Source organism: Anomalospiza imberbis, chromosome 12, assembly GCF_031753505.1.
Source record: "Anomalospiza imberbis isolate Cuckoo-Finch-1a 21T00152 chromosome 12, ASM3175350v1, whole genome shotgun sequence".
Lineage (NCBI taxonomy): Eukaryota > Metazoa > Chordata > Aves > Passeriformes > Viduidae > Anomalospiza > Anomalospiza imberbis.
In genome coordinates, this window is record NC_089692.1 from 7,868,344 (window position 1) to 7,892,730 (window position 24,387).

The 24,387-nt window shown below is 40.1% G+C and overlaps 2 protein-coding genes across 4 annotated transcripts in view; one reads left to right on the plus strand and one right to left on the minus strand.

The window, feature by feature from the left end:
• Nucleotides 1-439: 439 nt before the first annotated feature.
• N4BP1 (NEDD4 binding protein 1) overlaps nucleotides 440-24,387 on the minus strand; it is a 31,334-nt gene continuing 7,386 nt past the window's right edge. Inside the window, exons 3-8 of one of the 3 annotated variants that reach the window (XM_068202622.1) lie at nucleotides 22,708-22,838; nucleotides 22,218-22,314; nucleotides 20,861-20,968; nucleotides 19,262-19,369; nucleotides 16,832-17,193; nucleotides 440-458 (exon numbers count right to left, since the gene is read on the minus strand). In XM_068202622.1, coding sequence (XP_068058723.1) covers nucleotides 16,863-17,193; nucleotides 19,262-19,369; nucleotides 20,861-20,968; nucleotides 22,218-22,314; nucleotides 22,708-22,838 — 775 coding nt within the window. In that variant the 3' untranslated portion in view covers nucleotides 440-458; nucleotides 16,832-16,862. Of the gene's footprint in view, nucleotides 459-16,673; nucleotides 17,194-19,027; nucleotides 19,086-19,261; nucleotides 19,370-20,860; nucleotides 20,969-22,217; nucleotides 22,315-22,707; nucleotides 22,839-24,387 lie in introns of those variants that run through there. The other 2 variants (XM_068202623.1, XM_068202621.1) reach the window with 2 other exon arrangements.
• Nucleotides 12,350-13,393, plus strand: LOC137481171 (circumsporozoite protein-like). The gene has a single exon (XM_068202695.1). The coding sequence runs from the start codon at nucleotides 12,350-12,352 to the stop codon at nucleotides 13,391-13,393; it is 1,044 nt and encodes a 347-aa protein (XP_068058796.1).

Here is a 24,387-nt window from a genome sequence, read left to right on the forward strand (position 1 = left end):
TTTCATATCGAACTCAGCAATCAAAGACCTGTGCACTAACAGGAAAAACTAAAAAAAAAAAAAAAAAAAAAGGCCTTTATGTTTTTGCTTTCTAGGATTCCTTAGATGTATAACATTAAAACTGATCAAGTTCACAATCAGCACAAATTCCCCCTTCTCCCTTCCATCAGATTGCACAACAAAAATGATTGAGCAACCCATCATAGATATCTTTAAGATTCCTTTAATTATCCTGGTCATAGCTCAGTATGGTTTTTATTATAAACAACTAGATAACCAAATGCAAACATAAAAATTATGAGATTAATGATGAATTAGAAGAAGTGATATTACATGTTATGCACAAGCCAACTGTAGGAACTGTCATTTCTGACTATCTACAAGCAAACCAGCTCTGGGTAAGTAACTTTTTCCCCTTCACAATTAATTTTCCTATTAAATTGATAATTATTAGTCAGAGCATTGTGATCTTACCTCGGCACACAAAGAATTCCCTTTACTTTGCAATTTTATTAAGCTGACTACTCTCATTTCTTCCTAGTTGCTTAAAATCCAGCTGCTTTGTTTTGAGATGTTAAAATCCCCCTAAAAAACTGTTTTGACCCTACGTGTTCCCATAGCGTTCTAAAAGTCTTTTTAAACACTGACAAACTTAAGTAATGCATGATGGAGCTTAGCAAAGTAAGGCCTTTTCAGCCATCACCTTGGCCCTCACATTGTTTTCTAATTACTGCCTGTTTGAACTTGTGCCAAACAACACACCCTTTGCTAAGCATCCGTTAAAACAGTAAATTACTCAGGTTGTGCAATCCCTTTTAACTCTGTCAAGTCAAATAAATATTGCCTGGACATTATGGAGACACTTCGGGAAACCAAACTGAAATGTACTCATAATATATAACCTGAGCTGTTTTCAATTAATAATAAAAACTTCTGGCAGAAGGGTAGTGCTCCAAAAGCATTTGTTTTCCTTTGACATCAATAGGAAGGAGCCAGTTAGGCACTTCTGAAAATTCCATTATGTAGGTATCTGAATATTCAGTTACCAGAAATGTATTTATAGCCAGAATTTTCAATGAGCTAGAGTGGTCTGGATAGATTGCATATTTACAATCCATTGTGGTAGCTAATGCTGCGGATTATACTTTTGAGAAGAGACACACATCTTCTGAAGCAAAGGATACCCAGATGTATTCTCTGCATGACTTTAAAGAAGTCAATAGAGTTTGTCCTAGTGTAATATATAAATTACTCATGTGTTTGATAAAAAGGATTGTATTCCCAGGAAACAAAAAGACATTAGGGCAGGTGTTTACAGATACAGTCAGGCTACGTCAGACATAAGGAACCTGTGGATCTTATTTTTAATCTGCAGTATGACTTTGAACCTGATTATCTCCACAAACTCAACTACATAGGCTGAGTTTATTTTCCATTCAGGCACTTCCAGTGAAACAAAAGAAGTTACAAATGCATCTACTTACAGGCAGGATTTTCTTAATGGTTACAGTCCAGGTCAACTCCCCAAGGTTTAGTTATTTATTATTAAATAGAGATTAATAAATTATTGCAGATACTGTTTTTTTAAGCTTAAGTACGTTTTTAATGTCAGTGATTAAGGAGCAATTTGAATTAGGTAGATTAATCATAGTTATAAACTCCTAAGAGCAGATAGCACGTAGGTTTGTGAGAGAACACTGTGTGCTTGTCATCAACTACTACTTATTTTGTTGCCAGTGCTGCCAGTCTTCACACCCTGACAGTGTCAGATTTCCATTCAGGTATAAAGATTACACCATGACAAATAAGTGTGTGTAATTCTTAGGGGACAATACCAGTAGTTAAGGCAACTGTATTTTAGCCTGTGTGTAGAAGAGCATTTCATTTATTACATATACAAATACATATGACATATATATGTGAGATACATGTATATAACATATTCTGTTTGGAATAGGGACAATACTATTAAATACTAATAAAAGGACTAAAAGCAGGCTGACCATAGATTTTAAACATAACTCCCAACACCTGCAGGTTACCAGGTGATCCATTCTTGAATCGTGCCTTTTATACTCATGTAGGCAATCTAAAGAGTTGTGCAAAATCTTTACTGCCAATAACTTCACAGGATAGCAAGTTCCAATGATGATGTTAAATACGTGGTTTGGTGGTCATATTGAAAATTCATAACACTGACTGCATTACAATATATGTAGGAAGGAAGAAGGAAGGACACAAAAATGTATGGTTAAGACGGAAGCCATCCTGAAAAGCAGCAAGTCACAGGAGGACCTGAGGGTCATTGCAACTAGCACAGTTCAGCTCTTTGTGCTGCTTTGCAATACAAAGAGTGCAATAGCCACATTAATAACTGGATTACTTCAGCAGGTCTTTACAATGGATTTTTGCATATTTCTACACAAGAATATCAAGTAGAAACAACACTCGACATCTGCAAGTGTTTGGAAAGACAGCTTCTCTTCAACTATAAAAATGTTTTGGAAAGCTTATGGCAGAACAGTGACACAGCAGGACGAAGGCTAACAAACCTCACTTTTGTGAAATAAAATTTTGATAGGTGACAAATTCTAAACATAGATATTTACACATTAGAAAAAGTGCTTTTCAGTTCTGCTGAAAACCAGAAATGGATGCAAGAAAAAGTCAGTATTTCCTACCAGTGGGGTTCCACTGGTTTTGACAAGCATTTTTATCAGCATGGGTGACAGAAAGATCCCTCACCCAGCCACTTACTCATCATTAGATAGGTCATCATGACATCCTCTCTCCTAATTCTCTATCTGTAGCATTTAGTCTCCCAGGATGCAAAAAGCTGAACCCTAGGACAACCATTCAGATTATTAGGTGAACTACAATTGCCTGTCATCCACATGTCAGGCTATACAATCTTGCTTGGCTATAAACTGTATTGAAGTGCAATATAATTCTATTTATTAACTACACAACAGCATGAGACTAATTATGAACATTGTAGTATGCTCATGGCTTCTGCAGGAGCAGGCACGGGAAGTCCTTGAATAGTAAACATTAAGTATTTAAAAATGTACTTCTGATTTACAATTAAGTACATGTAATGAAAAAGCCAGAGTTATAAAAATAAGTCAGAAATTTGCTTGGGATTCAATATTAACAATTCAGTTTCAAAGCTGCAAAATTCAAGCCCATTCATGCTTTTAGTGGGATTATTTAAATTTCTTAGCATGATCTACATAGAAAGACTGGTGTGATCAAGATTATTCTGTTCAATTTAATGTTTTGCCTAATGAATGCATGGCATACCATTTCCTATAAATCTAAAATGTGGAGAACTATAGATAAAATAGGTTTAAATTTGTTGACATCACCTGCACAATAAGGATATTTCCAAGATATATTCACCTTAAATTCTCTTTGTTTTGATAAACAGTAGCACATTCAAGCACAATTTTTAAATAAAGCAACTCATTATAGTATTAAACTGCCAGACCAGACTTTCAGCAGATGGAGTTAATTAACAAATGTAGTGCAATTCAGCAGGCAAGGAACATCTAAAAAAGCCAGAGTTAAAAGGAAAATGGTAATACACGGAACACTGATCAATTCCAAACCATTTGCTAATTGTGTTAGTGCTAAGAGATCTTGTCTTCCCCAGATTTACCTTGATGACTAAACAGGCGTATAATCTGTGAAATTTATACTCACTGTGCTAAGAAACCCCAATGGCTTTCTGCTGGAAACCTTTTCATGGGCTATTTCCTGTTGACTTGCTCTGCTTAGGTATCTAGCTAGTTTTCCTTGGCAGGATTTTCTGTTGCCAAAAGACTGGAATGTTGAGGCTCTTACACTGACATGCAGGTTTTCTATGTGTGCGATCTCCCCATTTTACACGTCCTTGCTGTTCTGAAAATGCCAAATTAAATTGAAATGCTGCAGAGGAAGATTATTTCCTTCCCACAAAATATATGAGAGATGTTTTGTGTCTGCAATTCTGTGTACCAACTAATGTACACACATTAAAACAACATGCAAAGATGATCCTACCAAAACCCGCTGAGGTTTAATTGTTCCTGCCCAGAAACATATCACACTTCTCAACCCAAGTTTTGCTGCACTAACTTTAACTTCCTTAAAGAGTTTAGAAAGCATTTCCACAATCATGTCCAAACATGCACTTCCATAGACCAAACTCATAACGAGAAAGCTCTTCAGTGTTTTCAAATATATTATAAGCTTAGCTTAAAAAAATTCAGCTTGACTTCCCCCCTGGCAAATTTGCAGCTTGGTTGGTGTGCCTAAACAGGGTGAAACCAGTTAAGGGACTTGAATGCATCCAGAGGGACTTAAGACAGGCTGGTGGCTTGAGTCAGCACAAAGCTTCTGAAATTCAACAACGACAAGTACAGGGTCCTAATTCAACAAGGGCAAGAGCAGGGTCCTACATTTGGGATGGAACAACCCTGTGGAAGAACACAAAATGAGGAGTGTCTGGCTGTGAGCAGCTGTGCTGGCAAGGAGCTGGATCCTGGTTCCCAACAAGCTGAACAGAAACCCATAGTGTGCTCCAGCAGCCAGGATGGCCCCAGCACCCCGAGCTGTGCAGATCCAGGGAAGGGATCATCCTCCAGCACCCCAAGCTGGCTGGCAGGACCAGGCTGCAGATCCAGGGAAGGGATTGTCCTCCCTGGACCTGGCACTTGTTAAAGTCAGAGCAAAGAGCCCTGACAGCTGGGAGCAGCAAGGCTTTTGCGGAGACTGGGCAGCAGTTCCCCAGCACCTACAGGGAGCTGGTCAAGGAGACAGGAGCAGGCTCCTCACAGCAACATGTGGTGCAAAGATGAGAGATAAAAGACAAACTGAATCAAGAGAGAGGCAGATTGATTTGAGGACAGACATCTTTGGGTCATGAGCACAGCTAGGCAGTGGAACAAGGGGCCTTATCTCAGTTCTTGGAGATTTTAAAGACCCAGAAGAATAGGGCTCTGAGCAAGCTGATCTTGTAGCTGACCCTGCTTTCAATAAGAGCCTGGACTAGGTAATGTCCTGAGGTCCTTTCTGACTCTAATTGATCTGAGATTATATTGCCTTAGTAAGCAAAATTGGGCCCTATCTTGCACTAGTTGTTAACCAAATGTAACAGCAGGGACAATAAAAGAAATTTAAAATCTTTCATTTAACATGCTTAGAATTCACAAAAGCATTCACTGCAAAGCATATAAGGAACATGAGTACTGATAAAGCCAAAGTAAATGAAAAAGGCCCACACTAATATTCATATTCATGGAAACAAGAATTTTCATATCAAAATTCTCATATCTACGCACAAGGAATTCCTTTTCTTCTACACCTCTTATCAAAAGGGTGTTCTGGAAAATTATCTTGGGGTCTTTTCACACAAGCTTGGAGTCTTATTTTTGCTTCAATAAGAGTAGATTTTCACAGTTACTGCGTTTATCAGGAATCTTGAATCCTAATTTGTATATATACAGCTAAAAAAATCTACCAATACAGAAGGATCTCTAAGGCCACACTGCATTTTGTTTACATAGGTACATCACTATTCAGAGACTCTGCATAAGCATTTGAAGTTACGGGATGTAAGTTACTGTAGATGGGGACAAAAATTTAAAAATTATTTGTTTTTATGCTTAGAACTTTATAAGCACTGAAAAACCATGGATCTTTAGATTGCTGCCTTGATTCTACAAATGAAATTCTATTCTATTTTCTAATTCAAAACCTTATGTTTGCCATTGAGTAGGCAAACAATGGGCCAAACAGAACTAATGTACAGAATCACAGCAAACATCATCAGCCTCTTCAATAATACATTTAGTGGAAAAAGTTCAGCCATGGAGACAATATTCTCCAAACTTTAGAAAACCAAACAAACATGTAATCCTGTTAAGGTCAGCTGAATAACATCTGTGGAACTGGAAAGATGGTCTATGATATTCAAGTATAATTTTAGAGTATTCAATAGACATTGTTAATGAAAATCGTGAAGCTATAAGCTTCCTAAGTAGCAATTTCACTGTTATATGGATTATTTCCAAAGATGGTCTCTGTGCCAAGATTTTTCTTTAATTCCTGAGCTATTTTTTGAGGGAAAACAGTTCCAGTAAATAGATTTCAATGGGAACTGTGCATCCTGGCTCAAATAATGAAATCTGATACTGCCTTCCCAGGTAATGTGCCGTTTTCCCCAGTGAACGCTTCAGTTTACCCCATGGACATGCCAGCTGGGAAGGTTCTGGGGCACTGCAATGAATGACTTCTTCCAGACCATATGCTCCCTGCAAGACCATATGCCCTTTATGGCAGTCCCAGATTAACCCAGTTTGGGTGAACTCAAACCCCACACATGCCACTTTTGTAGGCAATAGGAATAACTAAGAGTCTTCTTCTCTCTCAAAGAAAACCTCCACTATGATAACACACCCCCCCCAAAAAAAAACCCCAAACCTACCCCGTCCAAAATGCACCTGCCACCAAAAAATAAGATGTGCCCACCCAAAAAGTAAGCTCACACAAAACTTTTCTTTTTGGTTTTTTTTTTTTTTTAAGTATAACATAATTTCATTGCAAAGAGAAAGGAAGAGATTTACATCTTTTTTGGTTCAGGTGAAGCAAAGTCAAGAGTGGATTTGCTAGAAAGATTTGCTTTATTAAACTAGTTAAAACACAAACCCCTACATTAGGACATTTACAAATTAAACCCAAACTGTAGACCAGTTATGATACCTCTAGAATTCAGAGAAACATGTCTACAAGTCTTTTCATCTTCAGATTCACAAGCAATTTTGTTCCATGAATGAAATAAGTGGTATGTTCAATATTCTATTTGTGAATGGATTGGCTCTTGCAACTTAATTAAATGCCTCACTAACTTCACACATCCAAGCATTTCTGCATGGCTGCATCATATTAAACAATTCACAAGAAACAGAAAATATCACAAAACACTTCTGTAATCAGATATGGCATTGTACTATGAATTATTCTCGAGTTATAGAATCTGTGCCAATAAATACAGAGGCAGCTGGTAGAGAAGCCTTTATGGTTAAATGGACCATCATCTCTTTATCACTGGTTAAGCAGAGGGGAATTCCTAAGGAGACAAACACTTGTAAGAAGCTTACCTCCCACTGCCAGGCCAGGCAGATTAGCAGCACTGTCAGTCACACCGAGTCACCATGGCTGTTCCCCTGACGGCCGGGTCTCCATGATTTTTGCATGCATGAAGCCATTTATTGATACACACAGCTCAGTTTCTATACCTTTCAGCTGTAGCTAAAAATAGCACAGCCATAACATTTATGTAACTAAGTTACATTGCTTAATCAAAGCCTCCTACAGACCGGTGCGGGCATGGAGGGTCCAGCATAGTTTCCGCGTGCTAAGCACATTGTACCAAGCACACTGTTAACTTCTGCATGCCTCCTTCAGGGCCCTGCTTTCCTTTGCCAAGGCTTATGGCTACTGTGGCTAACACACACACGTCTGTCACGAGCTGAGCAGTGCTCTCATCCTCCTCTCAAGCTGTATTCCCACACTCCCTCACTTTTATGCAAGCTTTCTGTTGCTTGCTGGTTTTGTATTTTAAACCCACAACAGCTTATTCTAATGGAAGGGGTTCACACCCATGGCAAGGGGTTGGAAATGGATGATCTTTGTGGCCCTTCCAACCCTAACCATTCTATGACATATTAAAAAAAAACCCAAACAAAACAAAAGCAGAAACTCAAAAAAATCTCCCAAAAAATCTGCTTGTGTACCAATACTTCAAGTAAGCAACGTAAACATTTATGCTAACTTTTGTATTGAACATGAGTTATGGTGGAGGATGAACTATGAACTAGCAAAAGAAAAACATCTCGAGAGAGATGGAGCTTCTTGACAAGCTCCCTTTCAGGCCAAGAGGATTCTGACTTCACATTAGTGTGAGATCAAAGCATCAATACCTTTAATGTGCCAAAGACATTCAGAATGGCTCTGGCATACTTCAGATGAAAATGTATTGTAAATGCAGGTGAACCCATAGTAAGAAATGCTGATGTCTGACTCTAGCTCAGAAGGCTGAATGATTTCTTTATTATAACTATACTATAATACATTAATATACTATTTGAAGGAGATACTAAAACTACAGACCTACTTGTTCTAACTACCAAATTTAACTAACTCACAACTCGTGACCCTCCTCTGAGAGTCCAGCCACAGGTGGATTGGATTGGCCATCAGGCTCAAACAATCCTCACCAGAATCCAATCAATCACCCCAGGTAAACAATTCTCCAAACACATTCCACATGAGAAAAACAAGGAGCAAGGTTTTCTCTTCCTTTCCTCTGTGTTCCTCTATGAAAAAATCCCAAGAGAGAAAAGAATGTGCTTGCCACAAAAATGCTCTTTCTGCTTTGGAAAAGTAACATCCTGTGCCAGGTTTTGGACAAAACCAGACACTTTGATGCACACTGAAGTTCCTATGAAAGCATTTCAAAGTTGGTCTCTGCACCAAGATCCTGAACTCACTGCCTTTAATGCCAGCAAGTGACAGCTACTGGTATCAGTAGCTGGTATCAGCTCAGTATCTCAGAACTCACAACTTTCTCAGGTGCTCATTTTTTTAAGCACCAAACACAGGATGAACCCTGTAAACACAATCTCTGCCTGCACCAAAACCTTTTAATGAAACCAGTGCAGACTTTCCCACATACTCCAAAATTCCAACTGCTCACTCCCATGCAGCTGCTTCATGTTTATACCTCTAGCTTTGAGCCTCTCTCCCGAGACCCTTTCCAGCTTCATGGAAGCAATGATCAGAACTGGAGCTGCATCCAGCTTAGCAAGTGCACAGTTTCATTGGTGTTTTCCCCCCTCTCAGAGTTCCATGGATCGTGCAACAAACTGTAGCCACTTTTGGGGCAGGTTACTTGGAAATGATGCACAGCCACGTGGCTGCAGTTGTGCATTTCCTGTGGCATATGACACAGTGCTCCAGATGGTGCTAATGGCATGGGATCTAAAATACATTTCCCTCCCACTGCAAATCTACATCTGATTTCCTTTCTGGGGATATCACATTTTAGTGATACTCTATGAAGACAAAATATGGAATTTTCAAAAATATAAGCGGTTAAGTGCTAAAGTCACACTCCACCTGAAGTGCTGTGGTCCTTCAGAAGTATTTATGTACCTATGCATTTCTGAAAATGCCACAGAGTTCTTTTCTGTATCCTTAGGCCTCTAAGTACCATGAGTTCTGAGTACCTTCTTGAACGAAACCTGCCCTGCAAAAACAAGAAAAACCCCCAGAACATGACTGTCTTTTACTGTGGATTTGCAGGTCATGTGGCATAGAAGACCCTTAATTCAGATGGGCTCTGTCAGGTGTTCCCATAACATCAGTTACCCATCATTCCAGTATCTCTTCTGTTCATCTGGGAGCTAAATTACCTTGTCTGCAGAGCCTTGCTTTGGGAGTCCAGGTGGAGTGGGCTATCACAGATGTCTTCATATGGTGTTTGCTGAGAGCTTCAGGGGGCAACCTGGTTGAAAGGGAACACAGAGGAGGCTGCAGCCACCACAGAGTGTGCCCTATACACACACACATATATATATACATTCATATACCTTATTTCTTCCAAGATACACATAACAGAAAATGTGCACCTGTTTCCAAGACTGTTCAGTAGCCTAGAGTGTCAAATCGTTTAGTAGAACACAGAGATCTCAGAAAGGCTCTTAATTCAGATCAAAAGTTAGAAAGTGTAAAATTTTATGCCTGTTGAACTTTTACTTTACAGTAGGATATGACTCAATACCCAGCCCTTTCCACAACTGCAGTCTGTGCAGAGTGAGACAGTAACACTGCCTGTGGTACTTTAATAAGTCGTTATAACTCACAAGGAGAGTCTTTTCTGAAATATAAACACAGTTTTCCAATAGACTGTCAGATTTTTACTCGTGGTATAGAACTTACTCCCTACACCCACCCAGTGTGTTTCAGAGGCTCCGAATGTTTCTGATCATATTCCCCACCCTTCTGCACATTGATATCTGATCAGCCCTCCTGCATTCACTAACCATGAGATAGCCTGAAACAAGATTCTAATGGACAGATTTTGTGCTTGTTTCACCCAGCAAGAAACTAGAAACCAATGTTCATAACTTCAATTTTTCATACTTAGAAAAAGCCCCATTTTCATATCAGGGTGTAGGACTGTTGACTTTATTGTGTCACAACAGCACACAGCCTCTGTTTTTTGATACCAAACAAGGCTCCTCTTTGCCCACTGGCCTGCCTTCTTTAATTTAGCTGAGTTCCTCTTGCCTGTGTTTCTGTATGTTTACAGTATTAGGAGATATCATGCTAATGAAACTTTTTCAGTGTACACCTACCCCTTATTTTATAGGAGAAAGAGAATATATGCATGCAGCACTAGTATTTAATCCATAACCGCCACAGCTGAACAGCAGTCCTAAGAACAAGAAGGTGTCACATATACCTTAGTTGGGGGAAAAAAGAAGCAGACTATTTCTGTCTCTGCCCCTGCAACACTGACTAAACACTGATCAGATACTTCAATTTAAGATAAATTAAAGTCCCATTAAATCCTTTTCACAATGCATCACTCACCATTGGTGCATTATGAGACAAATAAAAGACAAGCAGGAGCCCATCAGTGAGGAAAGAAAGAAAGGGTTATAATATTTTTACAGAAACATTACAAACTTATTTAAGCTGCTTTATTATTTGTATATAATTAAATATTATATTAAAAGAAATCATAACCTCCCTTCCCAAATAGCTCCTCAAGCAGCAATTACATTTACCTCCTACCAGAAACATTTGAATAATGTCCCTGAAAGGCCCTGAGACTAAATCCACCAGATGGGATAGATGAGATATCCTGGGCTTTTGCATGAATTATTTCAATCCATCATCATTTGGAAGACTCATAGCTGCTGTAATATTGGAAAGCTTAATTTGATTTCCATTTACAAAGTAGGGCTTTGATGGATGCTGTAAAACAAAGGATAACAATCTAGCTACTATATCTTTATCTTCTGTGCATTTTTGTTGACAGCAGAGAACAGAGGGCTCAGACTCATGACCGACAAGAGTTTAAACCACTGTGCCAGCTGTGACAACAGAGAAGGCAGCACACAGCATCCAGCAAGGGCAGCTGCAGTCAGTCCCCTGCAATCACCCCAACACCATTTTAGGCCACTACATCTACTGCTTATGAACCAGAGCCCTAAATAATTTTTAGTCAAAATCAATGCATTGAAGGGTTTTATCTAAAAAAATAATCATGTGCACACACTGAGTTGATAGAAACTCTGCAAATTAATTTCATGATCACCCTAGCATTGTCTTAAACTGTTTCATTTCTAGTGCTATCTTCTTATTAATTTACTCAAAAGTCTGTTTCTGGCTCAAGTCTGGAAGGGAAACAAGTTTGGACACTGGGAAGCTATTTCACAATATGTTTCACAATAAGTTATATTCAGCCCAGGAAATTTCTCTTTAGATTAGTGTGAGCAGCTGATAGGCACACACATCAAAAGAATAAAAATTTGGTTTAAAGTTAAAATATGGCAAGTTCTGTTTTCCTAATGTAGAGAATCTGTGGATAGCTACAACTGCGGCAGAAAACATTAATTTATTCCTAATGAATGCCAAATATTACTATTTTAATGCCCCTTCACTTCAGAATGTCAAGAACTCCCTTATCCATATTCTTGGTGTTCTGCCAGTAGATCTGGCAAAAGACTCTGGTGTGCCTCTTTTAATTCAAGGCCCTCTGCTGTGAAGATCTCCCACACAAAGTATTTATAAACCACAATGTACCTCCTCCTTCTCCTCACACAAAACAATCCCAGACATTTACACTCTGCGTTTCAGATATTCCCAGTTTCCTTGTCTGCAAAACACGCCGTTGAGCTGGGTCTGCTTGGGTTCAGGTTGCAGGGATGCTCCTGACAGACAGGAGTCACCCTGCAGCGGTTTCAGTCCGGCTCAGTGCTGCGTGCTCCAGGGCACTGCCCCAGTGGAAGGGCGGCTCCTGCCCCTGGATCCTGCTTTGCCCTCACCAAGGGCCCGGCAGCCAGCTCTGCCCTCATGATGCCGTCCCTGATTTTTAATGCAATACTTCTGAATCTCGAAATTGATCTTTCTTTTTTTTTTTCTTTTTTTTTTTTAATTTTATTTAAGAATATAATTTCTCATGCGCCAATATCTTAAACTCCTGGCAATCAGAATTGTTCAAACAGCAGACTTCCGACCGCACTTCTGAATTCAAGGAACTCATATCAAAGGTAAACATATTACCACCAATTTCATGTGCCTATCAAACACAGACTATCAGCAAAGCAGGGCACGGTCCCTGAGCCGAGAGGCAAACGGAGCCTACCCGCAGCAGCAAGGACACCAAGCGAACAGCGGGACGCCAAACTCCGAGCGCAGCGGCGGCCTCGGGCAGGCCCCGGCTCTCGGCGGGCGGCGGCGCCACCTCCCGTCCCCGCGGGGCCGCGCCGCGCCCGCCCGGCCGGACACCGCGCAGCCCGGGACCGAGCGCCGGAGCGACCGAGCGCCGGAGCGACCGAGCGCCGGAGCGACCGAGCGCCGGGGGGACCGAGCGCCGGAGCGACCGAGCTCCGGGGGGACCGAGCGCCGGAGGGACCGAGCTCCGGAGGGATCGAGCTCCGGAGCGACCGAGCGCCGGAGAGACCGAGCTCCGGAGGACCGAGCGCCGGAGGGATCGAGCGCCGGGGAGACCGAGCTCCGGGGGGACCGAGCGCCGGAGAGACCGAGCGCCGGGGGGACCGAGCTCCGGGGGGACCGAGCGCCGGAGAGACCGAGCGCCGGAGGGGCCGAGCGCCGGAGAGACCGAGCGCCGGAGGGACCGAGCGCCGGAGGGACCGAGCGCCGGAGAGACCGAGCGCCGGAGGGGCCGAGCGCCGGAGGGACCGAGCGCCGGAGGGACCGAGCGCCGGAGAGACCGAGCGCCGGAGGGACCGAGCGCCGGAGGGACCGAGCGCCGGAGAGACCGAGCGCCGGAGGGGCCGAGCGCCGGAGGGGCCGAGCGCCGGAGGGATCGAGCGCCGGGGGGACCGAGCGCCGGGGGGACCGAGCGCCGGAGGGACCGAGCTCCGGAGAGACCGAGCGCCGGAGAGACCGAGCGCCGGAGGGACCGAGCGCCGGAGGGACCGAGCTCCGGAGAGACCGAGCGCCGGAGGGACCGAGCGCCGGAGGGACCGAGCGCCGGAGAGACCGAGCTCCTTCGGAGCCCCGCGCCGCAGCCACCTGCCTGCTGAGGAGGGCGAGCGTGCGTGTGCTTCCGTATAAAACACATGCAAGCCAGCCTTTTATTTTTGAGGAATAGGCTTCATATTTTGCCCAGCAAAGCTTTATCTTAAAATTATCAATACTAAGACTCAATACTTTTAATATCACAACCAGGGAGAAAAATTATACTTGACCTTGAATTTCAATCACAATTATTCCTGTAGTTAGTGAAAAATGATAATGAAATAAAACTCGATAGATTTCAGAATTCTGATGTCTTTGGACTGTTGTTTCTGTTTAATTAAAAATATGTAATATTTTATTTCTCTTAGCTACACTTAAAATATCATTCTTGAAACAGTTAAAAATACTGAAGTGGAGACTGAAAAGGGGACCCAGTGCATTCAAACCCAGTATGTTCTTAAAAAGTGCTTCCTTCGAATTAGCCATTTAAAATGATATAATGCAATCTGACAGAACTTCGTGAGCCACAAGGCAGACAGCAAAAAAACTTGGGATTGTCATATGCAGCTCAGCAGAGTTTGAACAGTACAATGGAACCACATTCTAAACATAAATGCATACAATACACAGGTAAAAAAAGTACAAATCTAAAATCCATCTGTTTTTTAAGCCATCGTCTACACCATCTACTTGAGCACTGCAGTATTTCCACTGTATGCACAGAGCTACATCCCAACATATACAAAACATGTAGATTTATGTACAAAATTGAGCACAAACAGTAGCAGTCAGGAAGGCTAGGAATAGTCTGAACACCATGAGTTACACTGTTGTAAGGCACTTGGATTTCCATTCTGTGATAAAAAAGAGAAACTGAACACATCAGAGGAACACCTGCTTTTATATAACCAGACTCCTCCAAATACCAGACAGCAGATTAGGTGTTGGAATCTGCAAAGTCATCATTATTCTAAACTGTATCTGTGAAAATAACAGGTCTTATACATGAATTATAGCAGAGCTACTCCTTTCCAATAAAAGAGAGCCATTCGGAACATAAACTAGCCCCAGATCTAAAAATAGCATTTAATGCAGCTACACAAAATTCTAGCAGGAAAGGCATTCATATCAAACACAGCCTGCAAGCTTGCAAAACAGAAGGAAACACTGCCAGTATTAGAAAGACACTGTGAGTCACTGTTTGTCATGGAACTTTCACAGGCACTCTCTCTCTGGTTCAGAAATGCTCATCCAAAACATGAGCTACCCCAAGAAGGCACTAAAACAGGAAGGAAAACAGCAGCACTAGCACCGACTACTGGGACTCATCTGAACTTTGCTTGTTGACAACCGCATTGAAATTGTTTACATTACATGCTCTTAAGACGTAAGAGAAAACACTCCTTTTAACAGTAAACTGTTGTATTTGTCATAGAAATCCTGCACTTGGCCTCACACCAGGACTTTACCCCTTTAAAGGGAGGGAGAGGGAAATGCCAGGTCACTCACACGTAAGGGAAAGTCCCTGGTATTTTCCACTCCAAACACTGCTTCTAGTTGTGTTTTTGCTACAACCAAAGGTTGATTAGCACAAGACATGTTTCAGAAACAGACGTTGGAGAAAGAAATAGAGAAAGGAGAAAGAATACCAATCTCTTTGCTCTCGTGACAGGACTTGAGGCTTGAAGCTGAGTGGGGTGGATTTAGGTTAGACCAGGAAAAAGCTCTTCAGCCAGAGGGTGGTTGGGCACTGAACAGCCTCCCCAGGGAAGTGGGCACAGCCCCAAGCCTGACAGAAATCGAGAAGTGTTTGGACAATTCTCTTAAGCATGGGGTGGGATTGTTGAAGTGTGGGAGGCCAGGAGTTGGACTGGATGATCCTTGTGGTTCCCTTCCAACTCCATGAAGCAATTCTCTATGAAATAAAGATTACAATATATTTATATCCCCACACTAGCACCTAAAAAGTGGAAACAACATATGCAACCAGGGATATACCTAATGAAAAGAAGACAAGTTCTTCAAGGAGCATGTTAACACATGTATACAGGCCCCCCAGGCAGTGTGAGGGAGCTGGTGATTTATTCTCTTACTATTTATTAAAATTATACCAACTATAGTCAGTGAAAGAGGCTTTAAGAATCTGCATACATTTTTATGGGGTTAGAACTCAGAGATTACATAACACTTCACAGGTAAGAACTAGTTCTTGGCAAACATGTGCTGGTCAGAAGAACTCTGCCCACCTGAATAGCAAATCTCCCACTCACTTATACAGAATAAAGAATAATTTAGATTTGTCTGATTGGATGTAGAAACATTAAAGGCCTTCCTTCATCATCACCTGTATTTTTGAGAAGCTGTAACTACTGTTCCTAAAACTTTTTTGTTCTTTCTGCAATTCTCTTTCAGGTTGCTTGTGTTCAGGGAAGAGCAAGACTGCCTTCTGTTTCTGATGTCACAAAACGTGGAAGGGCCATGCAAAAAAGTTTTTCAAAACAGTCTTTCAAATGTCTTTCAAAACCCCCAGTTCCTCAAGTATATTTCAGCTCTTTTGCATATAAACAAAGAGTGATTTCAGACCCCTTGGAACTGGAGAGGAAGCCACTAATGCTTTAGGGTAAGGCTCAGTTCATCAGAAGTTGAATGTAGGCTCTGGAGCCCACGTTTTCTTTGCAGTCTAATTTGAATTTACCCATGTGAACATTTGGCACCAGAGACTGGTTAAAAGGAAGGGGTAACAACCTTAAGTGGGTACAGAGATGCAGACAATCTTAACTTTGCTCTGCTTTAGAAAGTGGTCCTATTGGTCAGCTTTAATAAATTATCTTCCTTTTCCCCCCTTACTTTTGGGATAGATCCCAGAACAGATTTAAAGGGGTGGAGCTGACTACAGCTGTAGCTCTGCACAAAAAAGCCACTTCTATACAGTGTTGCATTCTGTTAACATCACACCATTCACACTTAGAACAGACAAGGCAGCAGTGCAATTGTTAAAGATATTAAAATTATTCTGAGAGAATACTCAGAAGTCAAGATAATTCCCGATTTAAAAACCATTGTAGGTTTCAAATATTTTAAAGAATTCAGAACACCTTCTTCGTGAGAGCTGTGAATTTATACTTTCTCTTCTAACTACCCCCCACAGCACTTCCAGCCTGAAAGAGCAAATGGATTTTCTTGGATTTTCTGGCCCTTCCCGGGGATGCTCACGGGCCCGCGGCCGCCACCTGCTGGCAGCTGCTCCCACACGCGGGTCTCCAACTGACAGGAACGCTGCCTTCCAGGAAAAGGGTTTTGTGAAAAGTATTAACACACTGCTCAAAAGGGAGTACTGCCACTGCTTTAACAAGCAGTTCAAGTGAAGCAGAAGACTTGGGTTTTTTTTTCCATAGAAAATATTGCTAAAAATCTGTAGTAGCAGCAGTCTTTAATTTACCAAAACCTGGCATCTATTAGCAACAGAACATAGAGAAAAATATCTTTGTTTATACAAATAAAATTAGGTTTTTAATATTCACAAAGTAACATAAAAGAGCGACATTCTTCTTCACATTGATAATTGTTAGTCAGCAGTTGTGATATAAAAGCTGTGGATGCATTCAGTCAAGCACCATGGCAGACAGTGCATTAAGATCTCTCATAAATGGATGATTAGATAGTATTTGATCAATCTTCTGCCGTTGATCATAGTCAGGAAAAATTTTGATCAGGGCTTCTCTTAGCTGGGCTGTTTCTGAGGGAGATCTCTGTGGTGGAATTTCTGGACAAGGCTCTGTGTTTTCTTCCCATGGAAGCCACTGGGATGAACGATCAACGTGCACTCTGCCTCCAGGCTGTCGACTGCTTCTGCTTACTTCGGGGAGGAAAAAGGGCATCTCAGAAGAATATTGTCCGCTGCTCTGCAAAGCCTTGTGTGCTGACCAGGAATCTCTATGGAACAAAAGAATTTTTAAAAATTAATTAAGCTAAAGGACATGCTAACTGTAGCCCTCTCTGTACATGAGAAAGAAAAGACAAATGTGTATAACTTAAACTTCCCTGCTGCTCATGCAGTTACTGACTGGAATCAAATGACAAGCATTCTTTCAAAGTGAAACAAAACAGGAGGTTTAACAGCTCTCAATATGAATCTGGCACAACTAACATTAATATCACCCAGGAATAGCCTCAATATGCTGCGAGTCCTTCACTTGGCAGATTACAGCAATTTTTATGAAGGTATAGATAAAGATACATTGAACACATGTACACTGATGTGGAGCATGTGAAAATGCTGACAGACCGAAGGGGCTTCCAAGACTGCTTCACGAGATTATTCCTCGTGTAGTTTTGCTCTGGACTGAGCTGTGCTCCTGTTTAGATCAGGGCCTTGTTTCCTTTGTATGGTATCCTTAACAGGCCAATAAAGTTGTTTTAGCAATCTCAGGATTTGAATACTCTTAATTATTGCAATTTCACTTCAGACTTTAAAAAGTTTTGCTACTCTATACACTGCAAGCACTACAAAATATAAAGGTCAGCCTACTTCAGATGCCAGCAGATACCAGAGAAATGTGAAGTAGAACTCATGTTACAGTCTAATTTCCTACCACCAAGGGAAACAGTACCTAAATTACACAGCTCTATTTTAAAAGCATTTGGGTTATGACACCTCCAGTTAGTCAGTGTGGAAAGGTTTTCTAACTGCTAAAGATCCTGCCAGTTTCTGGTCTTGTTCCTGGTGCCATTTATGCTTTCTGCATAACTTAAATCACGTAGAAAAGTCACAGGGAAGGAACAAAATTAACTCTTTGCACTGGCAGCTTTTCGCTGTTCTTCCTGGTCCACACCCCCCCCCCCCCCACCAGCACAACCCCAAAACAAACACCAAAGCCTCGTTCCAGTTTACAGATAAGAAACCAAGCTATTCTGTGGTCTTCTCAAAAGACTCTTTCCATTTCTACAATCATCACACTCACCTACCTCAGAACACTGTTTCCAATTTATTTCTCTCAGACACAGGCAGGTAAATCAAAGTGCTCCAAATAACATCTCAAAGGTTTTGTACAAGAGTTGAATACTCTGCATTTCCTTCTGGAGTTCTAGCACTACACTTGCTTTTTTAATGTCAACACACTTATTTTCAAGTCAGCTTGTAATCTATAGTATAAAAATGTTCTACTTTCCTCAAATGTTTACAGTAGATTAGATTCCTGCTTATTCTTTGTATTAATCCTTAAGAATAGCTTGCCTTTTCTATTGAGAATTTTTAAGTTACCTCACTTGTTTTTTAAAAGCCCTCTCAATACTCCTCAGAATATTAGCATTTCTAATTCCTAAACTGGTGAAAGAACAGAATATTATATAATATTATATAATATCTTGTGCAAAAGAGCAAACTAATCCTCAAATCTTGGCAATTCATACTTTGAATATGTGCACATTTAAAAAGTACATTAATCTTAAATGAACATATGTTCATTAATACTTATAATTATTACACAAATACAAGCAGATTTAATAACAATGCCTCAAAAATTGTTTCGACAACAGTAAAGTACCCTCAGCCATGAGGTGAAGTGTCTCGCCCTGACAAAAGAACCCAAGTGCAGAGTGTTTGTAGCACCTATTGTCCCACTGTGAAGAAGTGACCAGCCAAGGTGTCTTGGATAACATCAGTGTAATTAACAACACATACCCACATCTCTGGCACCTCTGGGTGCTGTTAACACACCCGTGCATGAAAGCCACCACAGTCAAATCTCAGAAGAAGATTTTGTTGTACTTATCTCAGTTCTCAGAGAGATCTCAGAGGCAAATGTCACCAGTAGTTTCTGAACCAACTGAAGTAACAGGAAAAACGTTTTGGTTTTTTTTTTTTTTTTTGTTAAACTGCTTCAAGCTACAGTGTTCCTGCTTAACTTTACTGTGTTTTACAGTTGTGTGAGTGAAGCAGGAGAACAGTTTATTTCAAATGTGAAATAACTGTGTCAAACAAAAGTGAAAACAGTGTTTATACCTAGAACAGCCTTCACTTCGAAGGAAGTCATCTAATCTGGGTCCATTTCTTCCCAAAGGATCATCAGGAACCATAAATATGTCACCAGCAAAAGTGTACTGGAGCAACCTGCAAGAGAGTTCTTTTAAATAACAAGGTATTTCACCCTTGTTGTCCTTCACCTTTATAGCACAGGACAAATGCCCTTGGAGTAGACACCACATCAGGAGTCCCTGAAGACTAATTAGTAAACCCAACTAAGACACAACCAGCATTCCCTGTCTAACTCCATGGGAACTGTGAAATCTCCCTATTACACTGCAGAACACAGCTTTCCCTTTTTTTTTTTTTCAGCAACTTTTTTATGACAGAAAATTTGCAACAAGACCACTATGGAGTTTTCTAGGTGATCAGAGATTTTTTGGTTGCTCTCCTTTTCCCTTGCAAGGATCTTCAGTCATGTAGCTGAAATGCCTGTGTTAGCAGAAAGCCACACAACTTGCAAATATAGTATTAAATGTTTACAGTTAAGACATAAAACTTTCTGGAATCACTTTGGGACAGGTAGAAATATGCATTAAAAAAAACAATCCAGTTCAACTGAAATTTGTCTGCAAGGAGGAGATTTGGTACAGTGGAATTTCCCCAGAAGTAAAACTAATAGCAGATGTTAACATAAGCTCTTAAAAAACCACAGACTCAAGATGCCACGCCAAGTATTCTTGCTAAAGTTCTGTGGGAGAACAGAACCTGACTTGGGTAGAATTCACTCAAGAAATGATGTAAATGTCTACATGATCAGCCAGCATCAACTTCATGGTCTCACAGCTATATTGTGTGAATCCAGGACAAGTTTTTAGTTCCTTATTTCATTAGAGCTATACTGACCCCAGCCACTGTAACAGATGTACCCTCAGAAAATGTCAGGGACACTGAGCGATTAGTGGGAAATTTTACTAACAGGAGATCACACCTCAACAGTAAAATAACCTGATTTAACTGAAACTGGAAAAAAAAAATCCCAAACACCCAAACCCAACAAACAAGAAGAAACAAGCAGAAACAAAAATCCACAAGATGCAGCAGGGATATTTAATAACTAAGTGAGCTCGTCTAAGCCCAAAGAACAACAATTGCAGGGAAATGGCTACATGGATATGCTGCAAGTGCTCATTTTGTTTGGCTGTGACAATCTGTCCCACTTGAGTAAAGAGTGATTGATTCTGAATAATTAAAAGTGATACTACCTCCTCATCAGCTATCATGTCTCCCTGAAAAAAAATGAGCTTTCAGACAAGAGAGGCTGTGAAAGTGGACTGCTCAAACAAGATCCAACACTGACCTTCAGAAGTGACACACATGCTGTTATGCCAAACTCCTGCTTATGAGAGCAATTAACACACATACATGACAGAATATATGAATAACAGGGACATTAGACTACTCAACACATGACTGTAAGGCCATGAATCACCACAGTGAGTCACAGAGTACTTTGTTTGGATCTACCAGAATTGCATGACAGATGAATTAAAGATAGGAAAATCCCACAGTAGGTAGAGTGCCTACAACTGCAAGGACAGACATCCTTTTAAGACTTCACAGAAATTCAATTATTACCTTTTTTGAATAATTTCTCTCCAGGCAAATGATTCTGTCACAAATTCTCTGAAGTTATCGTTAGTCACAATAACACCTCCAGTTTTAGCAGCAAGGTGTAACAAAAATCTGTAAAATTAATTCCAAAGATCACTAAGATAGTTTGTTTTGCTGAAAACAATCCAAAGATGTAGAAAATGAAACATTTCATCATCTGAAAGTAATCTACTTGCATGAAAACATGTACCTTGATTACCAGGAAATTACTTTGTTTTTACCCATCTTAAACTTACAACAATGTTTTCCGTAGCATGCACTTATTTAGTGCAGCAGAGTCTTCATGGGATGTTTTCTTCCCCATTAGAAAACCCAGACAAACAAACCCACACAAGCAAAAGCCCCCAAACCCCATAATCTAAATATCTGCACAGGTAAATGGCATGTTTTATACAGTACAATATTTATTACACAGTCCAAAGCAAACTCATTTCCATACGCTTTTTTGCTTAGCATTAATATCTGTGTTCTGTATGTTAGTTGTTTGCTCTATCAACACTTCTTAAAAACCTTTCTGTTAAACTATGACAAAACTACTGGTTTATTAAGAAAAAAATATTTTTTTTATAATGTCTCTGAAAATACATTTTTTGCCATATGAAACAATTTTAGCCACAAGATAATGGATGGTGTCCTTTTAAAGAAAGTGCATGCTTTTAACAAAAGTGCAAATATGTTATAATAACACTTATTTCCACAGTAATCTCAACTGCACTGCCAGAGCATTTCTTATGAAAGGCTGGGTATATATAAAACATTAATGAAGTACTACGAAACTCCCACAGACTCCTAAAGCTTACTGTGTGTTGTTCACTGACAGATGATCCCCACATTTTAAAGCTGATCTTTAGTGGTCAAATTAACTTAAAAGTTCACTTATGGCTGACTTATGCATTGTTACAAATACACTGCTCCAAACACACAGCAACATCTGTGTGGCAACATGAAATCAAGAAGAAAATGGAGCTAAGTACTATCTGATCAGCAGCTGATTTATGCCCCAGGAATAAAAGGCAATTCAGGGATAGAGTGATGACCAGGAAAGCATAAAAACATTACTGGAGGATTAATTTATTCAGACAGCTTTTTTTTTTTTTTAATTGCCATGAAAACTTGTAGCTCTCCATGTATTTCTGAATACATAGTAGTGTTTCCTACAACAGTGAAATAATGCAACATGTAAAACCCAGTCTTAAGTTGGATGCATACTCTGTCTAGAAAGGCTGCAGAACTAGCTAACAGAACTGCTCATGAAATATTGAGCTTTTACAACCATTAGTCAGATGTTTAAAACTACTTTAAAGCTACATATATTCTGTACCTGTCATCATGAGCAGCAATTCGTGCTCCTAACACCATCCTTGCAGGGGTTAAAGACAAAATTCCAACATCCTCGAGCTGCGTTAAGAAATTCTGCTCTGTTAAAACATGATTTGACAATTAGTCTGAGATAAAATCAGCAGAGAGAAGATGGGCTATTTTTGTACCAAATTAAGCTATAGAAATGACATTGATAGCTGAAGAATTGATCATACTATAAAAATGGGGAAGAGGAGGTCAAAACTAGAAATTAAAGAGCAAACAAAACCCAACCCAAACAGGCCTCCACCGATGGCACACCTGTTAGCCTACAGAGCATTTCAGGGTCTCTCACACTGTGTATGGAAACCCAATTGGTCATGCTGAGCAGCCAGACTGCTCCTGCTCAGCATTTGATGAAACATTCCTTCTCCATCTATTCTTCACAGAAGTACCCAGAGAAAAAGTTACAGGCTGGTTTAATTAAGGAAACATTAGGAAATGTCCCTCACCTGTAATGGAAGGGTCACGTCTTGTTCTCCACTGTGGAACAAACACAGTAATATTTCTGTGGCCACGTTTCCAAAAGTAGTCAACAGCTATTGCAATTCCTCGACAGGAGAAGAATTTCCTTAGACCATGACTGAGGGTGAAACAAAAATAAGGGAGATTAAATTCACTAGGGTTTTACTACCAGGAAAACAAAGAAAATGGAACAAAACCTTGCCAAGTGAAGCTGAAAGTCCCACATAGACCCTCAGGAAAAGAAAAGGCAGATGGATGTTAAAGATAAGGAATCTTCTAAATGGAAAGAGCTCTTCAGTTGAAGAAGGTAATAGATATATCACTTTGCATCTTTATAGCTCAGTCTCCTTTCAGTTTCCTGGGCACAACAACAATGGAGTAATCAGAAGCAGGTTTAGCTTTAAAAAAGAAGCCCACAGTGATGGCTGCTGTATTCTATTGAGTATAGATTAAAACTATAATAATCCAATATTGTAGTAGCTCCAAATACAGTCCTACTATAAAATAGAACACCTTTGGTTCAACTGATTACCAAGGATTACATCTGAACAGCTACCTGATACTATTAGGGCCTCCTCTCCCTTCATTTCAACTGTCTGAAAAAGTGTTCTGAAGCAAAATAATGAAATTTCTTTCACGAAATATTTTCAAAATATTGTATTTTGGCATTAATCTTTTTTCTCCATTTAAAAATATAAGATATTCATTACCTGTTTTTACAACTCCCTTAAGTGACTTTCCAGAAAAACCAGCAACTGCCTAAAATGAGGGGACACAGACTTGATGACCTTGTGAGGCCCTTCCTAACTGGAATTATCCCAATGACCCTATTTGCCTGTTTAACACATGGCACAATTAACTCTCTAACCAGACTCCAGCCTTTCCATAGAGGCTACACTTAGACAAAACAAAGATAGGATTCCCTAGAAAAGACACACTGATTGAGCACTGATGGCATGAAAAGCCAAAGCATTTCTTGCAAAATAGTGTATAATCTGTGTTTTGAATTAGATGTCAAATCACTACAAAGTACTTTTAACAATAAATGAGCAAGTGGTATTCCTTTTTTAAACCAGTCACCCAAATAGTAGGCAAGTGCTTATAATTAACCCTAATAGTAAGCCCTGTTAGTTTTGAACAGAATCCTACCTTTAAACCCTAGTTTAACCTACCAAGAAATCTTCCCAACATAATGGTCTTTAAAAGATTTTCATGGAAATATTTTACAGTGAAACTCAGCCTGCAGTAGCATTCATTTATACCTTTCCAGTTTTGTAAATTCTGTAAAAAAAATGTTTACCCAAATGTAAATCTATTAAGGTTCTCTGAATTTTGAGAGGAATTCTTTATGTAGAAAGGCAGAAAAATGAATAAACCATATCTGAAATATAAAAGGCAAAAAAATCTGACTTACTAACAGACTTTCCAGAGGAAAAAAAATACTATGCCACATTGTCCTTAATAAAATTAAGCATTCTTGGTGCCAAGAACAGTCAAAAAAGGAAGGCAATTTTCATAGAAAAGTTACTCTTTGTAAACCTTCTGGGACATAAATTTTAAATGCAGTCATCATCCCACTAATTTAAGGTAGGCATCCTCTTCATTACATTGGAAAATTCTCTTAAATATTTTCAATTAATTAATGGTTCTCAACTGGACTTCAAGAA